The 22,002-nt window shown below is 44.8% G+C and overlaps 1 protein-coding gene across 1 annotated transcript in view; it reads left to right on the top strand.

Moving 5' to 3' along the window:
• EHBP1 (EH domain binding protein 1) overlaps nucleotides 1-22,002 on the top strand; it is a gene marked incomplete at its 3' end in the record, with an annotated part of 225,619 nt that overhangs the window by 31,111 nt on the left and 172,506 nt on the right. The window contains exons 3-4 of the mRNA XM_009892512.1: nucleotides 11,268-11,363; nucleotides 21,824-21,877. Of these exons, the coding sequence (XP_009890814.1) occupies nucleotides 11,268-11,363; nucleotides 21,824-21,877 (150 nt within the window). The remainder of the gene's footprint in view (nucleotides 1-11,267; nucleotides 11,364-21,823; nucleotides 21,878-22,002) is intronic.

Here is a 22,002-nt window from a genome sequence, read left to right as displayed (position 1 = left end):
TGATGCCCCCCAGGATGCCATTGGCCTTCTTGGCCGCCAGGGCACATTGCTGGCTCATGGTCATCCTGTTGTCCACCAGGACTCCCAGGTCCCTTTCCACAGAGCTGCTCTCCAGGGGGTCGAACTCCAACCTGTACTGGTGCATGGGGTTATTCCTCCCCAGATGCAGTACCCTACACTTGCCCTTGTTGAATTTCGTAAGGTTTCTCTCTGCCCAAACTGACTCAGCAGTCAGCTGTTGTTCCTAGGGAGGTGGGAGGCCCATTTCACGCACACAGCAGGCAAGCAAAGGTCTTTGGACGCTGGTCGTATTGCAGGATTTCTTTTGTTGCCTTGCGTCCTGCGTAGGACTGTCCCCCATCTGCCCAAAAGCTTGAGAAGGGTGACACAAATGAGCTGTGGAAAAGAAGCGTCCTAGCCACTAGGCAGGTTTGCAGGGGGAAGGAATGCATGCTGGTGTCCTCCCTTCCCAGGAGCATCTCCTCTTCAAGGTAACTCAGCCGCACTTACTTGTTCCCTCTCCCCACAGCCGTCGCCTCTTACCCTGGTGGGGCTTATGGCAAGTGGTCTTGTCCAGAGAGGAAATGTTGGAACTCAGCCTTTTAATAATTCTTTAACAGTTCAGTTAAATAGAGATGGTCTAAGCTCCTTTTTTTGGTGTATGCATGTAACTCCAAATGATACTTCCGAGAACTGTGGGATGATGGAGAGAGGGCACCCACGATAGAGAAGATAGCTTGAAATAGTTATGTGTTGAATAAATGTTTAGAAAATATGATATACAGTTTCCTGTCCTACTCAGGAGAGACACTTGGTTGGTTGTTTTTTTTACTGGTACTCTTTTTCTGTCTGTCGTGCATATTTTCTGTATTTTGTCTTTTAACTTGAGATCTAAGCTATTCTAAGGGGTTTTATCTAAGGGCTGGTTACTGCCTGAAGGTGACTGCACAACCAAATCCCTGCTGCAGTGTGTGCCTCCTCAATCCTGCTGTAGGGTATGAAAACCCAAAGGTGTTACCTAGTGAGTAAACAAGGGTGTGAACTTAGTCTGGCACCATTTCCAAGGTAACTGCTCCTGTTCCAGGTTCGTGCTCTTTGGCAAAGCCAGTCAGACCATTCCTCTTTCATTGAAGGATAGCTCAAGTTACCTTGAATTCATAGCATAGTGTATAAATATATGTATATATATATATATAGGCAATAACTGCTGATGTATGGTCTCTGTTGTAGCTTTCCCTGTTCCTATTTTCATTTTGTTTAATTTCTGTAGAACAGAGAGAGAAAAGATAATATAGAGCAGTATATTCAATACTTCCGCAAGCGCTGTAACCCTAAAAAGCTTGGTGAAAAGCAAGGTATTTGTCCATGACTGACTGGTTTGTTGAGATTCAGAGTATGTTTGGAAACAGAAGCCCTAACAAAAGTCCAGCAGGGCTTTGTGAGTGATGGATTTCAGCCTGCGGCGTTATGGGCATGGTGCTGTTGGGCCCAATGGCAACATTGCACTGAGGCAAGAGGATTTTCCGACACTAGCTCAGCTTTTTGGGCTTGAAGTTTTTTCATCTGGGCCGTACATTTCCTGTGAGTGTCCTTTCCTTTGGTCACCAGGCAGTAGGAGCAACTTTTGGATAAACTGGCGGATTTACCTGAGACTCAGAAGTGTCTTTTGCTAACTAATTAATTTGTGCTCGCTAAGAGGCTGAGCGGCCCTGAGGCCTGGGCAGAGGATAGAGTTAATTTTAGAGCTTAGGTAGTTGATACGATTTGAGCTGTTTGGGTCCAAGACTGTAGATCAATAAATGTTCTTGATCTCTTAGTCATCCTGCCAGTAAAATACTTTATTCAACATATTTGTTCCATCTAATTGCTTTCTTGGAAGCAAGTCAAATGAATATTTCCTCTTATTTTTGATGGACACTGAGCTTGGTGAGCACAGAGCATTAATAATTTTCTATGTTTTTCAGCTTCTTTGAGAAGGAGGAGGAGAGGGATGTGGTCTTACCTTACTGTAATGATGTTGTAAAGACTTCTTTGGAGCTTACGATTTCTTTTCTGAACTTGTCACATAGTTAGGGATAATGATATGTTAGTTCAGGCTCACAGAGTGGTTGAGGTTGGAGGGCCTCTGGAGGTCATCTGGTCCAACCCCTCCGCTTAAGCAGGGCCACCTAAAGGTGGTTGTCCAGGACTGTGTCCAGACGGCTTTTGAAGATCTCCAAGGATGGAGACTCCACAACCTCTCAGGGCAATTTGTGCCAGTGCTCGGTCACCCTCACAGTGAAAAAGTGTTTCCTTGCGTTCAGAGGGAACCTCCTGCGTCACTTCATGCCTGCTGCCTCTGGTCCTGTCACTGGGCACCACTGAGGAGAGCCTGGCTCTGTCGTTTTTGCACTCTCCCTTCAGGTACATATATGTCTATAAGATCCCCCTGAGCCTTCTCTTCTCCAGGCCAAACAGTCCTAGCTCTCTTGGCTTTTCCTCCTCTGAGAGATGCTTCAGTCCCTTAAACATTTGCATGGCCCTTCGCTGGACTCTCTCCAGCAGCTCCGCATCTCTCCTGTACTGGGAAAGTACAAGAGATGTCATCGAAAAATGGGGTGCAACGGTATGATGGTGCTATGGATGTGTACTGAAGCTGGTCTGCTTAACTAATGTAATCTTAAGATACCGTTGGGCTCAAAGTTGTGTTCTTTACGTCCTTTGAAGGCCTTATTTTTGTGGCTTTCTATGATTTTGGTATGCCGTCTGGCCCCCATGCTTTCTTTCCAAGTAAACTAATAGAGCTGTCCCTCAAGTAGAAGAAATCATGGGAGACATCATGTGCAGGAGTCTGAATATTTTAGTTGTTACTGAGGGAAACATAGGATAGGAGATGTAGATAAGTTAAATTATAGTAAGTTTTAAAGTGTTGCAGGTGAACAGCAATAACCATTTAGAAAGAACAGTTTGGATGGATACAGGACCATAAACACATCCAGCAGTTACTGACCTTAAGGCAGATTTAAGTTACTTGCAGCTCTGTTCTGGGATCCCCTCTCTCTGGACAAGTCTGATTTTGATGGCTTTCAAGAGGCGAGTCAAGACGAGATGGCTCTGTATAGCTGGGCACCTTCATCGCGTGTGCCAGGAGTTTACAGAAGACGGTGATTTGCAGTCTTGCTATATTTGGCAGAATTACTGAGCAATTCCAGAACCAAAATGAACTTTCAGCTTCAGGGGGAAGTCACCAATCTGCTGGTGCAAATGTTGTCTTTCTTCAAAAGCAGGTAGGTGGGGCTTGCCAAAACTTTTCATACCTCACTAGATGGTTACTGTCATCCAGAGTTTGCAGAAGGTGGAGCTCGTAGCAGCAGGCTTGCTTAACTCTTCCTCTTCGGTACCCTGTCACGCCGGCCTGTTTTCCCCCAGTTTTCAGACCCTGGGCTTCAGAACTTGCCTTTTTTTTGTTTGTTTGTTTGTTTTTTTTGTTTTGAGTGGGGGAAGAAAGTCTTTGTTCTTGTGTAGAACAAGGGAAAAAAGGTGTTGTAAATGTGTTTGCCTTCTTTTCACTGAGATGCTCTCGCATTTCCAGGCTTTGAACTAAGAAATTTCAGTTTGAAAAGAGATGCTGCTGCGATGTCAAGGAGGTACTTTTCTGCTAGTCCTGTGAACACACATACAGGCTTACAGTTGAATTCTACACCTCTGAAGAATCAAATTTGCACTTGCTTCTGAGAGCCTGATGGAATTATGCTTCAAAGATCCTTTTTGTATTGAAGCTGAAAGAAGGCGCCTTGCCTGTGATTTCAGCACTTCTGCCGTGGGTTTATCGAAAACTGTTTAAAAAGAGAGGAGAAGCAACAATGTTGGGAACAGAGAAAGGACTTCAGCGCTAAGGGCAGGGCTGAGAGAAGCAGAGGGACAGGGAGTAAAAAGGAGATCTATATGTAGGGAGTAAAAAGGATCCCTTGTTGTCCACAACAGCAGCCCGCCGAGCCTTTTTTTTGAGGATATGCCACCAATAAAGCAGCGGTTGGGTCACCTGTTTTGCTGTCCCTTACAATCTGTTGCCTACTGCCAGCCCTGCTTGGCACTACCGGCTGCTTTGCTGACCGGAGTTACAAAGGCATGTTGTGACTCCGACATGCAGACGACTACCTGGGACCAGCACGGTCTGGTGATGGCACTCCTGGGGCTTCCTGGTTTATTAAAGTAAAGAAATCATGTCAGGTTGCAAATGCAAGCGGTCAAAATCAGGATTCTAATGATCGGTGCCATGATGATGCCCATACCGGTTTAGGCATCTGATACAGCCTTTAATAAGGCAACTGCGAATTTGTTTTCCTACAGCGTTGCCGCCGCGTTAAGCAGACGGCGGTTAGGGAGAGCATGAGGACTGAGCGGTGAGTGGAACTGCTTAATCCATGAAGAAGTTGGTGGGTGTTTGTTAAGGTATAGGATGTGAACAGAAAAAATTGCCTCGCTGTTATGTGGTTAAATGCGGCCTTGGGGAAGTCAGTTTTGTCCCAACCTCACCTACAGAGTTCCTGACTGAGGTTGAATAGAGTATTAAAATAAGATTTGCTATAGCTTTCCATTTAGAGGGTGTCTGGAGCGTGGGGACTGACTTGCAGCAGTGTTGAGCAGCCGTCATTGCGCTTGAAGTGAAAAAACTTTGCTTTGGAAAACAAAACAAAAGGGTTTTTTTCATATTGAATCCCTATAAAGTAAGGTCCTGGCTGATTTAAGCAGACCATGCGAAATTAGTGGAAACTGGCTCTTCTTTCACTGCTTTTTAATCGGGGACTGTAATACCCTTCTTTTTTCCAGGGATCCCATAAAGTTAAATTTTGGTGATGTTCTGAGATGCAGTGATGGATGTCCCAAAAAACAATGACAAAAACAAATCTTCATTCAGTTTTGTTTGTTTTAAAGAAAAGAAGCCAAATAGATTAAGGCCAGAAACTGCTTGATGAGAAGGCGAAGAGACTCTTTATCCGAGCATCAGCTCTCGTGGGCAGTGAATAAGGCAAGATTTGGTGAAAGAAATAGCATGGATCATGTATTTAAAGACTGTGTCGTGAATGTGTATGTGTGAAATGAAGTATGAACAGTTAGCCCAGTGCTAGAGACTCTGTTTCCTCGTGAAGATGAGGTTTTGCTCATTTTTCCAAGCTTAGCAGTCCTTCTGTAGCTTTTCAGCAATAATGTATGGGTGCGTAATTACAGCTGTAACCCACGTGCGTGCTGATGAGTTGATGATGTTTATGGGAAGAGCTGCGGCAATCTGCTCGTTTTCTCATCTCCTGTTGAATACCAGCAGCAATGGGTTGAAGGAAGGCTGCCTGGCGTTTCCAGAGCTTTGAACTTTCTTCTTGGGCATGTGCCGGGTTTTTTGGACTGCATCCCAGGGCAGGAGTGCGATGGGAGCGTTGTTGTGGTGCCCAGTCTCTTTAACTGGAGGGCCAAGCACAATGATTTCGAGATGGGGATGCAAGCCTTAGTCTGGAGTACAGTCTTTAATTTATCCCCTCCCTTTGTGATACTGAGCTATGGTACAGAAGAAAAAGAAGCCATCCACAAACTACCAGTCGAGGTTTCCTTTGGTGTGGGGGAATCGGCAGCTTTTCCCAGTCCGTTCCTTTTCCAGCGGGTCTGTCAGCGGCTGGATCGTACTGACCTCCATCTGTCTGCAGATGATGTATGGCTTTGGTGGTCTTCATCGCATAGAGCAGATCAGTCTTCACAAGCCATGCTGCTGGCGTGGAGGCACCAGATGAGGGATCCGTCTGCTTAATGTCAGCTCCTCCTCTTGGAGTTACTATTATTATTTTTTTTTCTCTTCCTGTCTAAGTGTTCTGCCTGGACAACAGTGAAGAAGAGGGATTGTCCTTACAGGCTGAGCTGCCCTAAGCACTGCTGGAACCAGTGGAGCTCCTGCTTGGCTCTTGTGCCCTGAACAGCCTGTCGCAGAGACGAGTCACAGAGACAAGTAGCAGAGCTGCTCTGATCGTAGGCAGTTGGCAAAACTTCTATCGGGGCAAGAAAAGCAGCAGCTCGCTGGCTCACAGTAATGCCGCTCCTGGGGCTGCGGGGGAGGAATGATGGTAGGGCTGGTTCTGACTTCTGCTTTTAAAACAATATTGAGGCCTTGGCTATAGGAACGTATTTTTGATTCATAAATATAAACCGTTCCATAATTTGCAGCAGGCTTAAAGTACTGTGATCAGCTCTAGGATCTTACAGGAAAGTATCCTGCACAGCAGAGGCAGGAGGAGGCGAGGTGGCAGTGAAGAAGGGAGAACGCGGATGAGCAACATAAAGCATCTGGAGGGGGGAGGCTCTTGAAATAAATAATATTTTGTTTTTGAAGGGTCAGGAGAGAGATTTTTTTTTTTTTTTTTTTTTTTAGTAGAGACAAGGAAAAGTGTAAGCAGCAGTAAGTAGAGGTGGTCATGATAGGAATGGCATGGGTGCCAGGTCATGAAGTCCCCTCCATGCGGGGGCTGGGGAAGTGGCTTCCATAATGTACTCTGGTTAGCTCATTTGCCTGCATCTGCCTTACCTTCTTCGTGACGAAGTAACAAACAGTTGGTGGTGGTGTTCATTAACTTCATGTTTGAAACGAAAGTTGCTGATTTGGGGCTGTCTTCAACTTTATCTTTTTTTTTATTCAGATTTAAAAGATCATCTAGAGTGTAGTCTGTAATCTAGATTATAGTCTATAATCTAGACAGCTGAGCAGTGACTGTAAGGGAAGGTTTATATTCAGTCTCTCTCATGTTTTATTGTTTGGTTATTCGCCCCCCCTCAAGAATTGGCAACAAAATTCTGGTGTAGGTTTTTTTTTTTGGGATTACTACCTCCCCCTCCTCCCTTTAGGAGGATGACACTGGATTTATAAACGTTTATACGCTTTCTTCTATTACAGAGAATTGATAGTAACTTGTTTTTTTTAGGCTGGAGGAGAGCGCTTCAAAAAGAAGTGTTTATAAAAGTGCCTGGTTTGTTCCAAGTTTCGCAGAAATGTATTTGTATTTTGGAAAGCTGGAAAATGTCCTCATCTTCTCCAGCACCTCCGTTAATTGCCAAAAGCTTGCCTGCAGAGTGGGAGGCAGTTTCCTATGGTGAAGGTCAGCCCCTGGTGGGGAATTGTACGGAAAAGTGGCATAGCAAAGGTGAGCTAGTCTCATCTTCTTTTGTTCAATGTGTTGTTATATGTTGGACTACATAGAGCTGCTTTATAGTGTTCTGTAACGTTTCACCAATTGGTATGAGAGTTTCGGCACTGCTGGGAAATGTATAATTTTACAATTAAGCCCGCTCTGTGCTCTCCAGCAGAAACTACTGGAGAACAAGACTTGAGTTTGTCCAGCCTGTGCGAGAGGTGTGTGAGACTGCTGCTTCACGCAATCAAAAAGCGGACACTTACCAAGAGTGGAGAGACTGTAACTTGCTGATAATTGTTTAAGTGTTCCTGAATGTTGAGGCTTTGCCCAAACATCAGAGCACTCTCTTTGTGTTTGAAATTATTGACTATTGAAGGCTGCTTGACAACGGATTCAGTATTTTCAGGAGTGTTTCACTAATTTTGGGTGCAGTTTTCAAGCCCTTTGATGTGTTGTATGTGCGTTATCATATGGAGCGCTGGATATCTTAATTATCTGGCCCTGCAAGTTGCTGATTTCTCTCTGTTTTTAAGCATTCTTCCCTTCTCATTGGAACCAGAGGCCAAAACTGCAGAGGTGTCAAGTCTTGTCTGGCCAGTTCAAGCAGAGAACAGTTGTGATGTTCACAACGTCGCAAACAGTGGATTGCAAAGCAGGCTGCCTGGGTTGTTTTAGAGAGAAAACCGGGGAAAGATCTCAAAACTGGGTAGTCTGAAGTGCTCGTGCGAGTCCGTAAGCTCACCTCCGCGTCCTTCCTTAAACAGCTTTCTTCCTCTTGACATCAGGTTTGTGCCAGAGCAACGCTGTAGGTTGGACAATGTAATTTGCTCTATTTATAGGGTGTTTCAGCAACCCCTCCTGTAGCTCCCGTTTCCTGATTTAAAAGAGCTTTCATGCTAAGTTGTCTCCTCTCGTTTTCCCCTGGCAGAAAAAGGAAGGAGTGGAGTTTCTCCTTGAAATGCAACAGAGCGTTTCTGCTTCTCTCGCCAGGCCACGGCTCTCATCCCTCAGATTTCAGAGACGAGCCCGGGGAGGGGAGGGCTGTGGGTGAGGGTCCCGCTGCCAGCGGGCACTTCTGCTCCCCTGCTTCTCTCGCCTTGGCTTCAGAGACAAGGAGAGATGGCTAGTGAAGACTAGTAGGAGAGAAAGAGGAACCGAAAAAAAAAAAAAACGGGTCTAGAAGGCACAACCCAGTGAGAAATTGAGTTAGAGGTGAGGATTAGGGTGGGAGGGCTGCGCAGACGCAGTGCCTTGCCTCGGCTCAGCCGTGGCAGCCATCGCCTGTCTGGAAGTGTTGGCAGTTCTGCTGCACGGAGGTGGCCCGATCCAGCTCACGTATCAAAGTCAAAGCTTACGATTTGGGAATTGAAAAGGGTTTTTTGATACAGGCCAGATGTAACTTTGAGAAACTGCAACACGGAGGTCCCTGACATGAGGAATATTGTGCTAGAATAACACTCTCCGTGTTAATTTTAAATTATCGTCATTGTTAGCCCTTCCTCTGTGTTTCCCCAGCTTTGCTTTCCCCTTTCCCTTTCTCCTTCCCAAGGACCCAGATGTAGTTGCGATGTTATCTTTTTCTGTCACGCTGGTTGTGCGGTACGGTGTTTATTTTTTTCAAAGCCAAAGGAGGATTTAATAACATTCAGCTGATCACAGAAACAGCTTTGCTTTAAAAGCTCATTAGCTAGGGCTTGTCTCCTGGTTGTTGCTTTCGGTGACATGCCTGTCACAGGGACAGAAAATCATATATATATCTGTGTGTGTGTTCATTGTATCTCTCGAACTCTTCTGGTGGGAGACAGTGCTGATAAAGGGCTTGAAGCAAAGCTCTGCCTGCACCAGTGAACGCTCATTTTCCAGTTTGTTTTATAAATAGAACTAAGTGATGCTCAGCTGAGTGGGCTGTCGGTGCCTGGACCTTGGACAATGAAAGCTGGACATGGTTGTCAGCATTGGCCAAAACCAGCAGGAAAGCGCAGGTTCCAGACGCGCCACGAGCTCTTAACTAGTTTTGTGAAAATTGGTATTTGGAAAGAGGATGGAGTGCCCCTATGGAGGAGAAGTTGATTTATGTGACGAGATGCTACAGGCTTGCTGGCGGGTGAGTGTGTGCCTGGCGCTGGATCGCTGCCTCGTGCCTGCTGAATATCCCCATCGGATGAGCTGGGAATGATGGGGGGGGACTGTGGGTCCCGAGGAAGGAAGAGACACGAAGCTGGAGCTCAGATGGTCGTGGTGGGGATGATGATGACTATGGTGTGTTTTGCTGGTCACGAAACGTCTTTTTCTTAGAAAATACACTTGTGGAGTAAAGCTATAAACAGCGTTGTTTGCTCAGTTACTCGGAAATCCATCCAGGCTAGAATAATAAGATTGGGATGAAATTTGTGCAATTAAAAATAGTAGACATTGGATTCTTTCAATTTGCTCTTAATTCCTTTTTTCAGATGCCCCAAGTCATGTCATTTAAGTTTATGCTGCAAGTACGAAACATAGAAACTTACTGAAATTTCCAGTCTAATTGGGCATCTCTGGGAGCTGGGGTTTTAAGCAGAGCACCCAAGGTGGAAAAACTTGTGATAAAACCACAGGAGGGCTGGCAGTGTTCTGCAAGAAAACAAAAATAACAGGATGGAAATGAGCGTGCCGCGTGCGTGCGGAGACGCGGAGGCCGGTAGGACTCTTCTCTGGTGGCTGCGTGGGCTGGATCCTGCCAGCCCCTTCCCCGGTCCTCGCCTTCACGTCTCTTCTCGATTTCTCTGCCTCTCCCTTCGTCCTTCCTCTCCTTGCCCCTGCTGCCTTAGCAGTTATTGTCACCTGTAGTTAATCTGCGGGCCTCTGCTGTGTGAGGATTGAGGGATTAAGAGCAGGTCTACGGGAAGTCCCTGTGATGCTGCAGGCGCCGGTGAAAGCCCGGCTGAAGGCGAGAGGGCTCCTGAAGCAGCAGGCACGTGTGGTGGGGCTGGCGGGCACGAACCCGGCATCTGGACTACACGCCGCTTACAGTAGAGTTACTGCCTCCGTGTGATTGAATGGGACTGTTTCACTGTCTTGTCTTTCCCACTTCGGTATGGCAAAGCCGTGTTTAAATTCGCCCAGGTTACCTCAGGGTGCCTGAGAACCTGAGCCACAAGTCCCACTGACCTTATTATAGCAAAAATTTCTTCTAATAGGCAGTCTTCCTGAAGTTCTCAGTGTTGGAAGGAGTGTAAAACTGCAATGAGTGGTGCTCTAGAATTTAAAAAAAAAAAAAAAGCCCAGTTAGTTGGCTTGAGATAACAGTAAGTAGATTGTACACCCTTGCCTGATAAAACCTTCCGCAGATCTTTAATGACCCCCGTGCTGCTCAGCAGTCACTCGTGCGTTGGCATTCCTCCCTTATTTCTCTTACAGCATCACAAAATGGATTAAGTTGAGCTTGGAAAAAAACATATTCCGAAACAGAAATGCTCACACGTCTTGTTTTTCAGCATTATCTATTAAAATGTAAATGCAGACCATACATCAATCCAAACTGATACTCGAAGGTGGACAAGTTCTCGGTCTGTTTTAGTGTGTTTTTATTGTTATCTTTTCTAGGTGTAGGTACCCCAGCATATTAATTCTTAAGAATGTAAATGTTTTAGTAGCATTTAATCTGTATTATAAATCATTGCTTTGTGTGGGTTTTTTCTTGAAGATATCTTTTTGCTCTCTTAAGGTCTAAACATGGTTAAACCTGCGCTATGTGCTGTATTCATTAAGTATTCTTTAAGTAAAAGCATTCCCTCATCTGGATAAAAACAAAATAAAGCTCAGCTTGCTACAGAAGCTCTGACCTTTCCGCCTTGATTTTTTGCAAGGCTGTGAGTGCCCTGAACCTGTGCTGTAAAAAAGAGTTTAGGACCTTGTGCGGAGCAGCTTTAGTTCTGTGGGGAAAAAAAAAAAGCCTGCTAATGGTCTGGGTTTCCCTACTCTTGTTCTTAATGATGTCCTTTATACTGTTTGTAGAGTTCTAGGTTTAGGAACGCAGCGTTTTTGGAGTCGGTGACATGTTACCTTCACGGGCAGGGTCCCATGGGACTTATCAGCACATTTATAATGGATTTAAGACAACTGTTTCGTTTTTTCCTTTAGGCTCATAGCTGGCAGCCTGGCATCAAGAACCCGTACCGCGGGGTGGTGGTATGGCCTGTTCCTGAAAACGTTGAAATTACTGTGACGCTTTTTAAGGTATGTTGTTGGTTTTTTTTTTTTTAATGTAATCTTTCCTATTTCATAAACAGCATATGAAAAATTCTGGTTGGTAACGTCAGATTATAATCGCAAGACCTAATCTTGCTGGGTTTAAATCGTTAACTGCACAACATTAACGTCCCCAATTTAAAGCCGGGAGAGAAGGATGGGCTGTTCCCTGCCAAAGGTTACTTTTGTAGTTTAGTTAACACGCTGAAATATCCCATTGAGCTGATTATGGCGAGTCTTTGGCGTAGAATTTAGTACGTGTGTAACTGCGCACGTAGTACATGTGTAAGGGCTTGGCACGGGTTACAGTCTGGTTGGTTTTCTTTAAATGCTGTAAGCCAGAAGTTGTCAAAACACAGCCATTTCTACACTTCCTTCTTCAGTTGCAGTGCAGTGACCCTATTTCTTACACTATTGACTACCAAACAGACTCCAGCTCTTAATTTTGTAGTATTTAGTATGCCACACAAACATCACGGTACTTACGTGATTGCAATCGTAGGAGTGGGTGCGGAGGATTTGAGGAGTACAGAGAATTACAAGATTTTAGAGGAGATTTTTAATTTTTTTAGGAACTGCGTTTGTTCTGTTAAAAAAAGCAGCTTATTTGTGTGGCTGCGAAGCAGGAGGAGAAAGCAATCGGTGGTTACGCTCGAACTTATTTCTCAGATATCATTGGGCAAAGGTTTTTCTGCAGAAACATAAACAATGCAGCTTGGCACGTGTGACAGTGTAGGAGGCTGCCCGGGAGGCTGCAGATTTCTGGGATTTTCATTCCATTAGTTCTTCCTTGTTTTTTACTCTAGTGCCTCCAGCTACATTCTGGTTGTTCCTATTTATAATTGCTCCCTTTATAGCTTAGGGCAACGGTAAGATACTTTTTTCTAATTGGTAATATTTCTATTTCTTTGTCTTGGGAACTTCTCTGAGTAACTGCTTAGAAGTGGCTTCTGGTTAGCCTTAGAATGTGAATTTATTACTTGGTTCATTAAGCCTAAAAAGGGGGTTTCTCGCCTTTTTTTTTTTTTTTTTTTTTGTCCTTGGGATCAGCAGTGAACAGAAACTTCCCAGGTTGCCAGTGATGCTAACTATCGTAAATTTGTCTCTCTTCTTAGCAGACACATAGTCTTCACCCGAGGTTCAAAAGTTCACTAGCAAAAATTGTTTGCCTTTGCGTGCTTCAAGGGCCTCTACTTGGATTAAGAAGTTTAACACCATTACGTGACTACACTGCGTGTCTCTGTAATCTGAATATGGCTATGTAACACAGTAAATGTTACTTAATATTTTTAACATTTAAAGTGAAGGAGAAACGTATGCAATTCTTGCTTGTGTATGCGATAACATGCTACGTGAAGAATGGGAAATTAAGTTTCTTTTGAGTGCAGCTCTGTGATGGCTTTGGAGTAGAAGTGTCTTCCAGCCGTCTCCTGCCATCCCACCCCACCTTTTTATTCCTACCTCCACCACCTCAGGGCTATATCTTGTAGTCCAGCACAACAAACTTGTAGTTGTGCCACTGAAAGTGAGCGTGAGGGCGAGGACCAGGGAGAGAGGGGCCTCTGGAGCCGGTGTCGGGTATTACTACACCCTTAATTTTACCCACCGCTGTGACTCTGCAGGTAGATCTGTTTGCTGGACTGCCTCCTCCTTTTTATAGAAAGCCGCTCTAATTGATCCTCTGGCCAAACCCACCTTTTTCTCCATAAGGATATGCAGGTGTGATACAGAGCAGCGCTTTTTGAACAAGCTGGGTGACGCGGCAGGAGCGCTGTACCTGTGCGAGACCAGCAGCCAGCCTGGATGGATGAGCTGAGGGTGGTACGTGACTGCAGGCGGAATATGGTGTGCCCAGTCCTCCGATGGCTCTGTTGGCTCGACGCTACAGAGGCGCTTCAGCTGTAGTGTGGGATATGTCCGAACACCCGGAGAGCTGACATTTCTGTAGCTGATACGTTCTGGGCAAAGACAGTCAAAAAGAACGGGTTATTTTTTTGCACGGCTGATGCATTGGCTGGTCAGCACTGGAGTAGTGGGAAGGGAAGGACGTAATAGCGTGTTGCAGCAGCCTTTTGGGGAGCTGACTTACAAGTCAGGCATTTATATCGTTCCTTCCTCTGGAAGGAGAGAGGCGAAAACACTGAAAGCAGTAAAGCTCGGAAAAAGAGACAGCTCAGCTTGCAGTTCTGTACAAGTCACAGAATCGCAGAATGGTGAGGGTTGGATCTCTGGAGATCATCCAGTCCAACCCCCCTGCCAGAGCAGGGGCACCTACAGCAGGTTGCACAGGATTGCGTCCAGGTGGGATTTGAATATCTGCAGAGGAGGAGACTCCCCCACCTCTCTGGGCAGCCTGTGCCAGTGCTCTGCCACCCTCAAAGTCAGGAAGTTCCTCCTCATGTTTAGATGGAACTTCCGATGTTCCAGTTTGTGCCTGTTGCCCCTTGTCCTGTCACTGGGCACCACTGAAAAGATTCTGGCCCCATCCACTTGGCACCCGCCCTGTAGATACTGACAAGCATTGAGGAGATCCCCTCTCAGCCTTCTCTTCTCCAGGCTGAACAGCCCCAGGGCTCTCAGCCTTTCCTCAGCAGAGAGACGCTCCAGTCCCCTGAGCATCTTCGTAGCCTCCACTGGACCTTCTCCAGCAGTTCCCTGTCCTTCTTGAACTGGGGAGCCCACAACTGAACACATTACTCCAGATGTGGCCTCGCCGGGGTAAAGTAGAGGAGTAGAGGGGGGAGGACAACCTCCCTCGACCTGCTGGCCACGTTCTTTTTAATGCGCCCTGGGAGACCATAGGCCACAAGGGCACAGCACGTTGCTGGCTCATGGGCAACTCGTTGTCCCCCAGGACTCCCAAGTCCTTCTCCGCAGAGCTGCTCTCCAGCAGGTCAGCCCCTAACCTGTACCAGTGCATGGGGTTGTTCCTCCTGAGCTGCAGGACCCTACACTTGCCTAAAGTCCCGTTAGGAGCCACTCCCCTGCGAAGGAGAGTGACTGCTGAAGGTTTGGCACTCTGCAGTACCCTTCGCGTGGCCGTGGTGTTTAACAAACAGTAGTTGTCCTCTTCCATTACGACCCGAGAAGCTAAGGGAAGCTAAGCTGGCTCCAGCGAGTTGCTCCGACAGAGCTTTGTAGCAATCACAGATAACAAATTAGCGCGGTGGTGCTGTTTGAAATAGAAGTGCGGGGAAGGGAAGGAGCCGGCTCCAGAATAGACAGCTACGTGTTTAGGGAAATAATTCACGCAGTAGTGGCTGTGCATTTGTAAGTGGGTGTTGAAACGTGTTGCTGGTAGGATTAGGAGATAAGTTGAGGCTTCAAGTGCTGATGAGAATGTTAAGAGTATCCTCTCCAGTCGTCACCCGTGGACACTTGAGAGCTGGCTAGCAAAGTGCCTGTGATCAGTCAACAGACGAGATATTTTGCATTATCGGCACATCCTTATTTTGGGTGTGAGCTTGTTTCCGACAATATATTTGTAATTCTTAGGCAAAGCAGAGCTAAGTATTGAAGAGGCTGTAACCTTCATTTAGAAAACTTATCAAATAAATGAAGACTTTTTGTTTCATTTCACTTCGTTCTGGGCTGCTGGTAAAATTTCATAGTGCTCTGGAGTCATGTGGGGAAAAGCATCAAATTGGGTATATTGATTCAGCTTCCCTTGAGTAGCTCTAGCTCCTGCCCGTCCAGCTGGGTGAAGTGCTAATTATATTAATTTTTAAAGTTCCATCTGTTCTGAAAGTTTAACTACTACTTCTTTTGCCATGCTCTGTGTCGATGTTCGGTTTTGCCTTGGGTTTTTCTACCAAAATGAGGAGAAGGAAACATTGTGAAACAATAAGCCCATTGCGGATTTCAAGTCCGTGATTTGTAGTGCTTTCATGGAAAGATCCACAAATGCCAGAAAAACTAGCTGAATTTCCCCCCCCCCCTTTTTTTTTTTGTTGTTTCCATGGTTGCGCTCCAGAAGTTCCTTTTTAGAGTCCCTGCATTAGCAAGGTTTGTGGTTTTATGTGCAAACACACACCTGTATCAACCGAGAGAGTTTTTTAAATGACAAATTTTCACTGCCAAGCAAGCCCGGTGCTTTTAGCAAAGCCAAGTGAACATCCGTACTCTTAGGATTTAAATTGCAACATCATTATTTCCTAGCTTAAAAGCAAAGTGAACTTCCCGAGCAAAAATGTTTGCTCTTTTGGAGTGAACACGGACTTTGCTTCATCGGATTACAAAACCCACCTGTTTTGTCGGTAAGATACGTGGTTTATCACACCAGTGTACTGTTGCAACAAGAGGGAAGATTGCCAGCTCTCCGTTCCAAAGTTTGGGGAAAAAAAAAAAGAGTCATTTTTAAAAGGCATAGCCTTCTGAGCGTGCAAAAGAAAATAAAAATAGTTGCGAGTAGAAGAGTAAAATGGATGATAAAAGGCGGCTTGTGTTGTTGAACACACTATGCCCGTCTCCACCTATCTGTCAGGATAAATCCCATATCGTCTTTCTTGAAAGCCCGAGTCCATCGTGCGCTTTGATGACAGTGCAGGAAGGGGCTGTTCGCTGGCAGGAACGCTGCAGCAGATCTCGGGGAAGGAGGGGAAAAAAAAAACAAACCCCAGACCCCCTTGATAAAGGCATTTCCCAGAAGCCAAGAACAAATCCGGGTTCAGAACGGACTTGTTTCAGTTGAGGAGAGACCAGTAGCTTGACTGGATGCTGTGGAGGATATTCCATAGGCGGAAAAAACCAGCCCTGTGGGCGAGACAAGATGTTGTGTGTCAGATAACAAAAATAAGACACTCAGGGAAGTGAGCGCATTTGCACACTAAATAATTAAATATCCAGGGTTAGTGGGGGGACTAATTGTAAAAAAAAAAAAAAAAAAAAAAAAAAAGATTAAAAAACCCTTTAAATGTCAGTCCTTGTTGCCTTTCCAGTCCAGAGGCTGTACAGGAAGGCGTGAGCTTGCTGTGGTGATGTGCCGGGACGGTTCTGCTGCTCTGCTCAGAGCTCCCTGCGTTCTGGAAGCTCAACGAGAGCTGCCCGGAGTTTTTCTAGACTAATCAGACCTCTGGAAGCAGCACTGAAAGCGACAAGAATTAGGTCAAATTTTGAGTCTTCTATGGCTTCAGACAGCCAAATACAAAAGCTGAGGACAGATGCTGGAGTACTCGGAGCATCTGCTGTGGGTCACCGGCAGAGGAAGATCACAAACGCTGTCATCATTTGATCTGATTCAATATGACAGTCCTTAAGTAGTTATTCCCCGAGAAGAAAGGCCGAAGATTAAGGCTGGTATGAAGTGATCTAATTGAAAGGCAAGCTTCAAAAGCCAGGAAAGCTTAGGGAGGAGGCACGGGGAGGGAAGGGAGGAAGGGACCGACAGGCTGAAGATCTTCCCTACCCGCTCTTGCTGCCGCTTAGGGGAAGGAGCAGTCCCTTCTTTGCTGATGTCTTTCTTTCACTCCTATTTGGAGGTTGCAGCGAGGTGGGGATCAGGCTCTTCTCCCAAGGAACAGGTGACAGGACAAGAGGAAACAGCCTCAAGTTGCGCCAGGGGAGGTGTAGGATGGATATTGGGAAAAATTTCTTCATTGAAAGTGTTATCAAGCGTTGGAACAGGCTGCGCAGGGACGTGGTGGGGTCACCATCCCTGGAGGGATTTAAAAGACGTGGTGCTGAGGGACATGGTTTAGCGGTGGTTTTGGCAGTGTTAGGTTGGCAGTTGGACTTGATGAGCTTAAAGGTCTCTTCCAACCAAACGGTTCTATGATTCTATTAGGAGAGATACAGAAATAACTCTGAAGATAATTCAACTTGCTGGAGAAGGGTTACCTTTCTTCAGTCTTCTGAAACCACCTTATACACTGCAGAATGGATCTAGTCCTTGACAAAGCTCCTTGTTGGTTGGGCTGGTGATGGACTGATCAACAGAGAACAGAAGAACGTGACAAACTCATTCCTTGTTGCTCTTCCCTTGCCCCAGCCCACAAGAGTTGTCTGGGTTTGGGTAGCTGGTGTGTGGATGAGCAGAATGGGGTCACGGAAAGAAGCCTGTGGGTGGGATTGCAGAGAAAAGCTTGGAGGACTGAGCTTGTTGAGGGCCAGCATATCTCTAGGAAAGCTGTTAAGAGAGTTACTGGGAAAATAGGAGATGGGCTAGGTAGGTTTTTAGTGGTGGACGAAAGCGTTCTACTGAGCTTGAGAGGAGAGTTGAAGAAATTATTATCTGAGGATCTCACTGTAGGAGAAACATAAGATGATGTCCTGTCCTTTGCACGGTTCCCTACTGTTGGCTTCTCACCTGAACATTGCTTTTGAACCCTAAAGTCCTCTTACTAGGAAAAAAAGAGAAGAAATAGGGTAGGGGAAAAAAAAAAAAAAAGAAGGCTCTAAAACTTAGTTGAAGCTACGGAAAAGGAGAAGAGAGGCGAACGCATATGGAAAGAGAAACGGGAAAATGGGGCCCATCTCTTGATGTTAAGAGGGATGATTCTTTTTTACATAATAAAATAAGGCGGAACAACAAGCCGTTAAATCACATTTTTCAATTCAAGGTAAAACCATAATGAATGCTGCATAGAGCGTAGTTCTGCATCTGTGGTACGTTGGGAAAGAAAATGAGCATTATCGAAAAAATGGCTCTTGCCAACTCCCTTTCTCTTCCAGCAAGGTATTGAGGCAGTTTCAGAGAAAAATACTGGAGATGGGTTTTTTCCTTGAGCTTTTCAGGTAATTTTCATTATCATATGCTCTCAGGAAGGAGGTCTGTTTATAACTCATGTCTTTAGGTGTTTCCAGCTGTGCGTTTTCAGCGATTACTTGTATCTGCTTGCAGGTGAGGGGAGGTGATGTCTGCTGTGTTATCAGGGAGGGCTTTCATACGGTGAAAATAACCATGACTCCCAGGGTTGGTATTCATTGCAATGGCATTCTTTTTTTCCTAAAGAGCTGTATAGTCATGGAATTACAAAATGGTTTAGGTTGGAAGGGACCTTAAAGACCATCTCGTTCCACCCCCCTGCCCTGGGCAGGGACACCTCCCACCAGCCCAGGTTGCTCCAAGCCCCGTCCAACCTGGCCTTGAACACCTCCAGGGATGGGGCAGCCACAGCTGCTCCGGGCAAAAGTCCTCAAATAATGGTTTTCTAAATTCATCGCATGAATTTTACGTGGGAGATGAAGGGAGGATATGGGTTACTCAGTGAGGGAAGTATGTATCTTTTTTTTACTGGTAATTACCTTCTTCAAATCCAAAATAAGATGAAAGATTAGCCAGATTTATAGAAATGTCACATTTTATGGAGACCACCCGTGGGAACGTTAGCCCAAAGGGTGAAACAGTGGGTGCGACAGGAATCCCGTTGTAACTGTAAGCGTTCCAGTGTCTGTGAATGCTGTCAGGTAGCGATGTTGTGAGTTAGCTGGCAGTAGGGCTGTGGGTGCTGCTCCCCAGGCTCTGGAGAAAAACATCGTAGTGGGAAGAGTGAAGCCCCTTCCCTGTCCGTTCCAACAAAATGCTGAGGTTTATGCGTATAAGCTTATTCAGGGGTTTCTGCTTCCAAAGGCATTTTAAGACTAACAAGAAATGCGGCTTTTTTTTTTTTTTAAAAAATATCCAGATTTGTCTTTAAATCTGAAATCTCTTACATGTGTGCAAAGTGTCCGTATATTATTAACGTATTTCATACTCTCCGAACTTTTGCTAAGGGCTCTACATTAGCGCAGTCCTTGAACCTTTCAATTTTTATTTCTTATTCCGGGTGGTTGGTGGGGAGTCTGGGGATAATACATTCGTATTTGGTTTTCAAAGCATTCACAACTCGCTTGCAAATGCGTGCTAGAATGTTGAATATGAAGAAGCTTTTTCGTTATACAGTATTATTTTGCTCCAGCAGATTATCAGAAATACTCAACAGAGCACCTGATTCTGTAGCCTTCAGAGGTGTGAGTCGACTCTATTGGCATTATAGAAGAGCTTTGGTTTTCTTTTATAGATTATTGCCTTGCATGAACAAAATAACGATCGTTTCGTTTGTTACGTGGGATAAAATACCGGGCCTTGAGTTTGCAAGCAGGTCTAGGTAAATCTGCAAGCTTGCATTAATAAGCTTTGGGGGGAGTTACGGAAAAAAATTGAGCAGGATGAAATATTTAAGATTTTAGACACTTGTTATGGAGTAGCTTATTAAAACATAAAGTGATTAATGATCCCATTAAATCTCATTATGTCATTTTATGCTGTATCAAAGGAAGCAATTAAACAAAAAGGTAATTGCCCCAGGTTAACTCTTGAAAATTATAAGTATTTAATGGCTGGATTACAGAAAATGATATCTTTATAATTTGTATAGGGGAGAGCAAACCAGCAGTTATCATGCACTTTATTTACATAATGCAGAATTCCACAAACCTGATTAATGTGATGGAGATATAATTACATAATCTGATATTTACAAGTGCATTAATTGGAACATGGAGATACCAGAGTATAATTTTGTATGCTTACCCTTCTATTTTTACGGGCAGCGGTACAATGTGTGTTTTACACTCATTTGCAGTATTTAAATTACTCTGTGTGGGGTTTTTTTTTTTTTTAGTCTATAAAGATCTATTCATATATCAGAAGAAATAATCAAATTTTGACATGAGTTTCTAGTAACATTTTCTTATATTTTTTTTCAAGGTAGCTAACTTCCCATTGTTGGAGTAAAGCATTTTGAAATGCATATCACAGATGACACCAGTGGCTGTAGCTGTTAAATATCTAGCTACCGATGGTGCCAGCGGGCTGGCGTGCTGCTGAATTCCCTCCCTGAGCCCGTCGATGCCCCGCCGGGGACTCCAGCGAGGAGAGCCGGTGTTTTACGGGGGGGGGCTGCAGAGCAGGGAACCCGCTTTGCTGGATTTGGTGGAAAGGACCGCGCTGGAGGAGACAGGATGACAGCTTTTGAGAAGTGTTACTGTTGCTCGTTCAGAGAGGAGGTTTATTTAAGAGCGTACATTCCCACTTTTTTTTTTTTTTTCCCCCGTGCTGGAAAAAGAAAATAATAATTCTTTTCCGTGGTTGTTCATCCTGTAAGCTTGTTGCTGTTATTTTGTGTATTTGATGATAGCTAGTTAAAAGAATCACACGTAGTACTGCGATACGGTCCCTCCGCTGACTGTGTGTCTGACTTCAAGGCAAAACTAGGCAAAACAAGGATGGTTAGAGCAAAGACTAAGGTAAGGTGAGCTGTGAAGATTGAATGTAAGGCTTGTAGCGTTTGGAAAAGAAAGGAAAGATGGTACTAAGGGAGCTAAACAAAGTAGAAGCAAAATCTCTCCTTCTGTTTCGTTAACAGCACAGCAAGGTTGGTGTAGTATCGAGAGCAGGCTCCAAATAATAGCAAGAAAACTCGGCAGGTATTGGGAGGGTCTCATACATGATGACGGCAAATGCTGATTGGGGGGAGTGACATTTATCTACCGGCGTTTATAGTGTGCAAGCGTCAGAGGCAAAGGAGTAATTGAGTGGTTTCCTATAACTAGGAATAATAGGATAAGATTGAGGTATAGCAAAATGGGGCTTGACGTCAGAAGGAAGCCTGAAGTCACATTCTCTCAGTGTGAGAAGCCGTTTCACAAGGCGAGTGGAAGTTATTTTGTTACGGGCGGTCAGAAATAAGATTGAATGATAAATTATATGTATTTATATATATGTATAAAGAAGTCACTTTTTAACGTCGGGTCCTTGATAGAGGCGTGGAGGGACTGCCTTAACGTCTCCGCTGTTACCTTAATTTCAGACAACCTCAACACAGGCTACAGCACTGGATTGAAAGCTCGTTCTGTTGGAAACAAAACGCCCAATATACAAACCTTGTTATTTATCTTCCTTTTGGCGCAAATGGTTCTTTCATCCTTGCGTGTGACGCTGTAGAAACGTGAAGTAAGGATAGGTATTTAAGAAATTTGCAGCGAGGTGTGGTGCTGTGCAGAAGCCGTGACTTTGGGTCTCCGCTCACGCTGATGAAGTTGGGCACGAGGAGGTGGGGTGATGTTCTCGGTGCACACCTTCTCATGCCAGGTGGGAACGGCAGCTTCCTCTGCTGTTCTCTGCAAGATGTAGATTGATTGTGTTTATTTGGAAGGTGGAACTCAAGAATTAAAGTGAGATTTATCTTTCTTTTCCCCTGGATGAAAGGAAATAGAATTACAGGCCTCTATCAGAATCAGCCTCATGTTTGTATCTGTAGGAGTCTATTAAATCTTCACTGGCGGTTCTATGCCAACTTGCTCATCATCTTATTGACATCCATCGAAGCCTACGTCCCAGCTAAAATATTTCCCTCTGCCATCTTCAGTGGGTAAAATATTTCTATGAGTATCTGCAAATCTTGGCTGAGTTGCAATTTATTACACCCTGGATTATTTTTAGACCTAAGTTCTCCTCTTTGTTTTTCTAGGATCCCCACGCTGAAGAGTTTGAAGACAAAGAATGGACGTTTGTCATAGAGAACGTAAGCTGGAATGTTGTTCTTTTTTTGGTTGTTTTTTTGTTTGTTTGTTTTTTTAATATGTGTAAGACTTAATTGCTTAAAAGATTAAAGGGTGTCCAAATGCTGAAAAAGGCTGGAGTAAAATG

Source organism: Charadrius vociferus, unplaced genomic scaffold (genome assembly GCF_000708025.1).
Source record: "Charadrius vociferus isolate BGI_N301 unplaced genomic scaffold, ASM70802v2 scaffold139, whole genome shotgun sequence".
Taxonomy (NCBI): domain Eukaryota; kingdom Metazoa; phylum Chordata; class Aves; order Charadriiformes; family Charadriidae; genus Charadrius; species Charadrius vociferus.
Note: the sequence above shows the minus strand (reverse complement) of the source record. Positions and strands in the feature narration are given on the sequence as shown.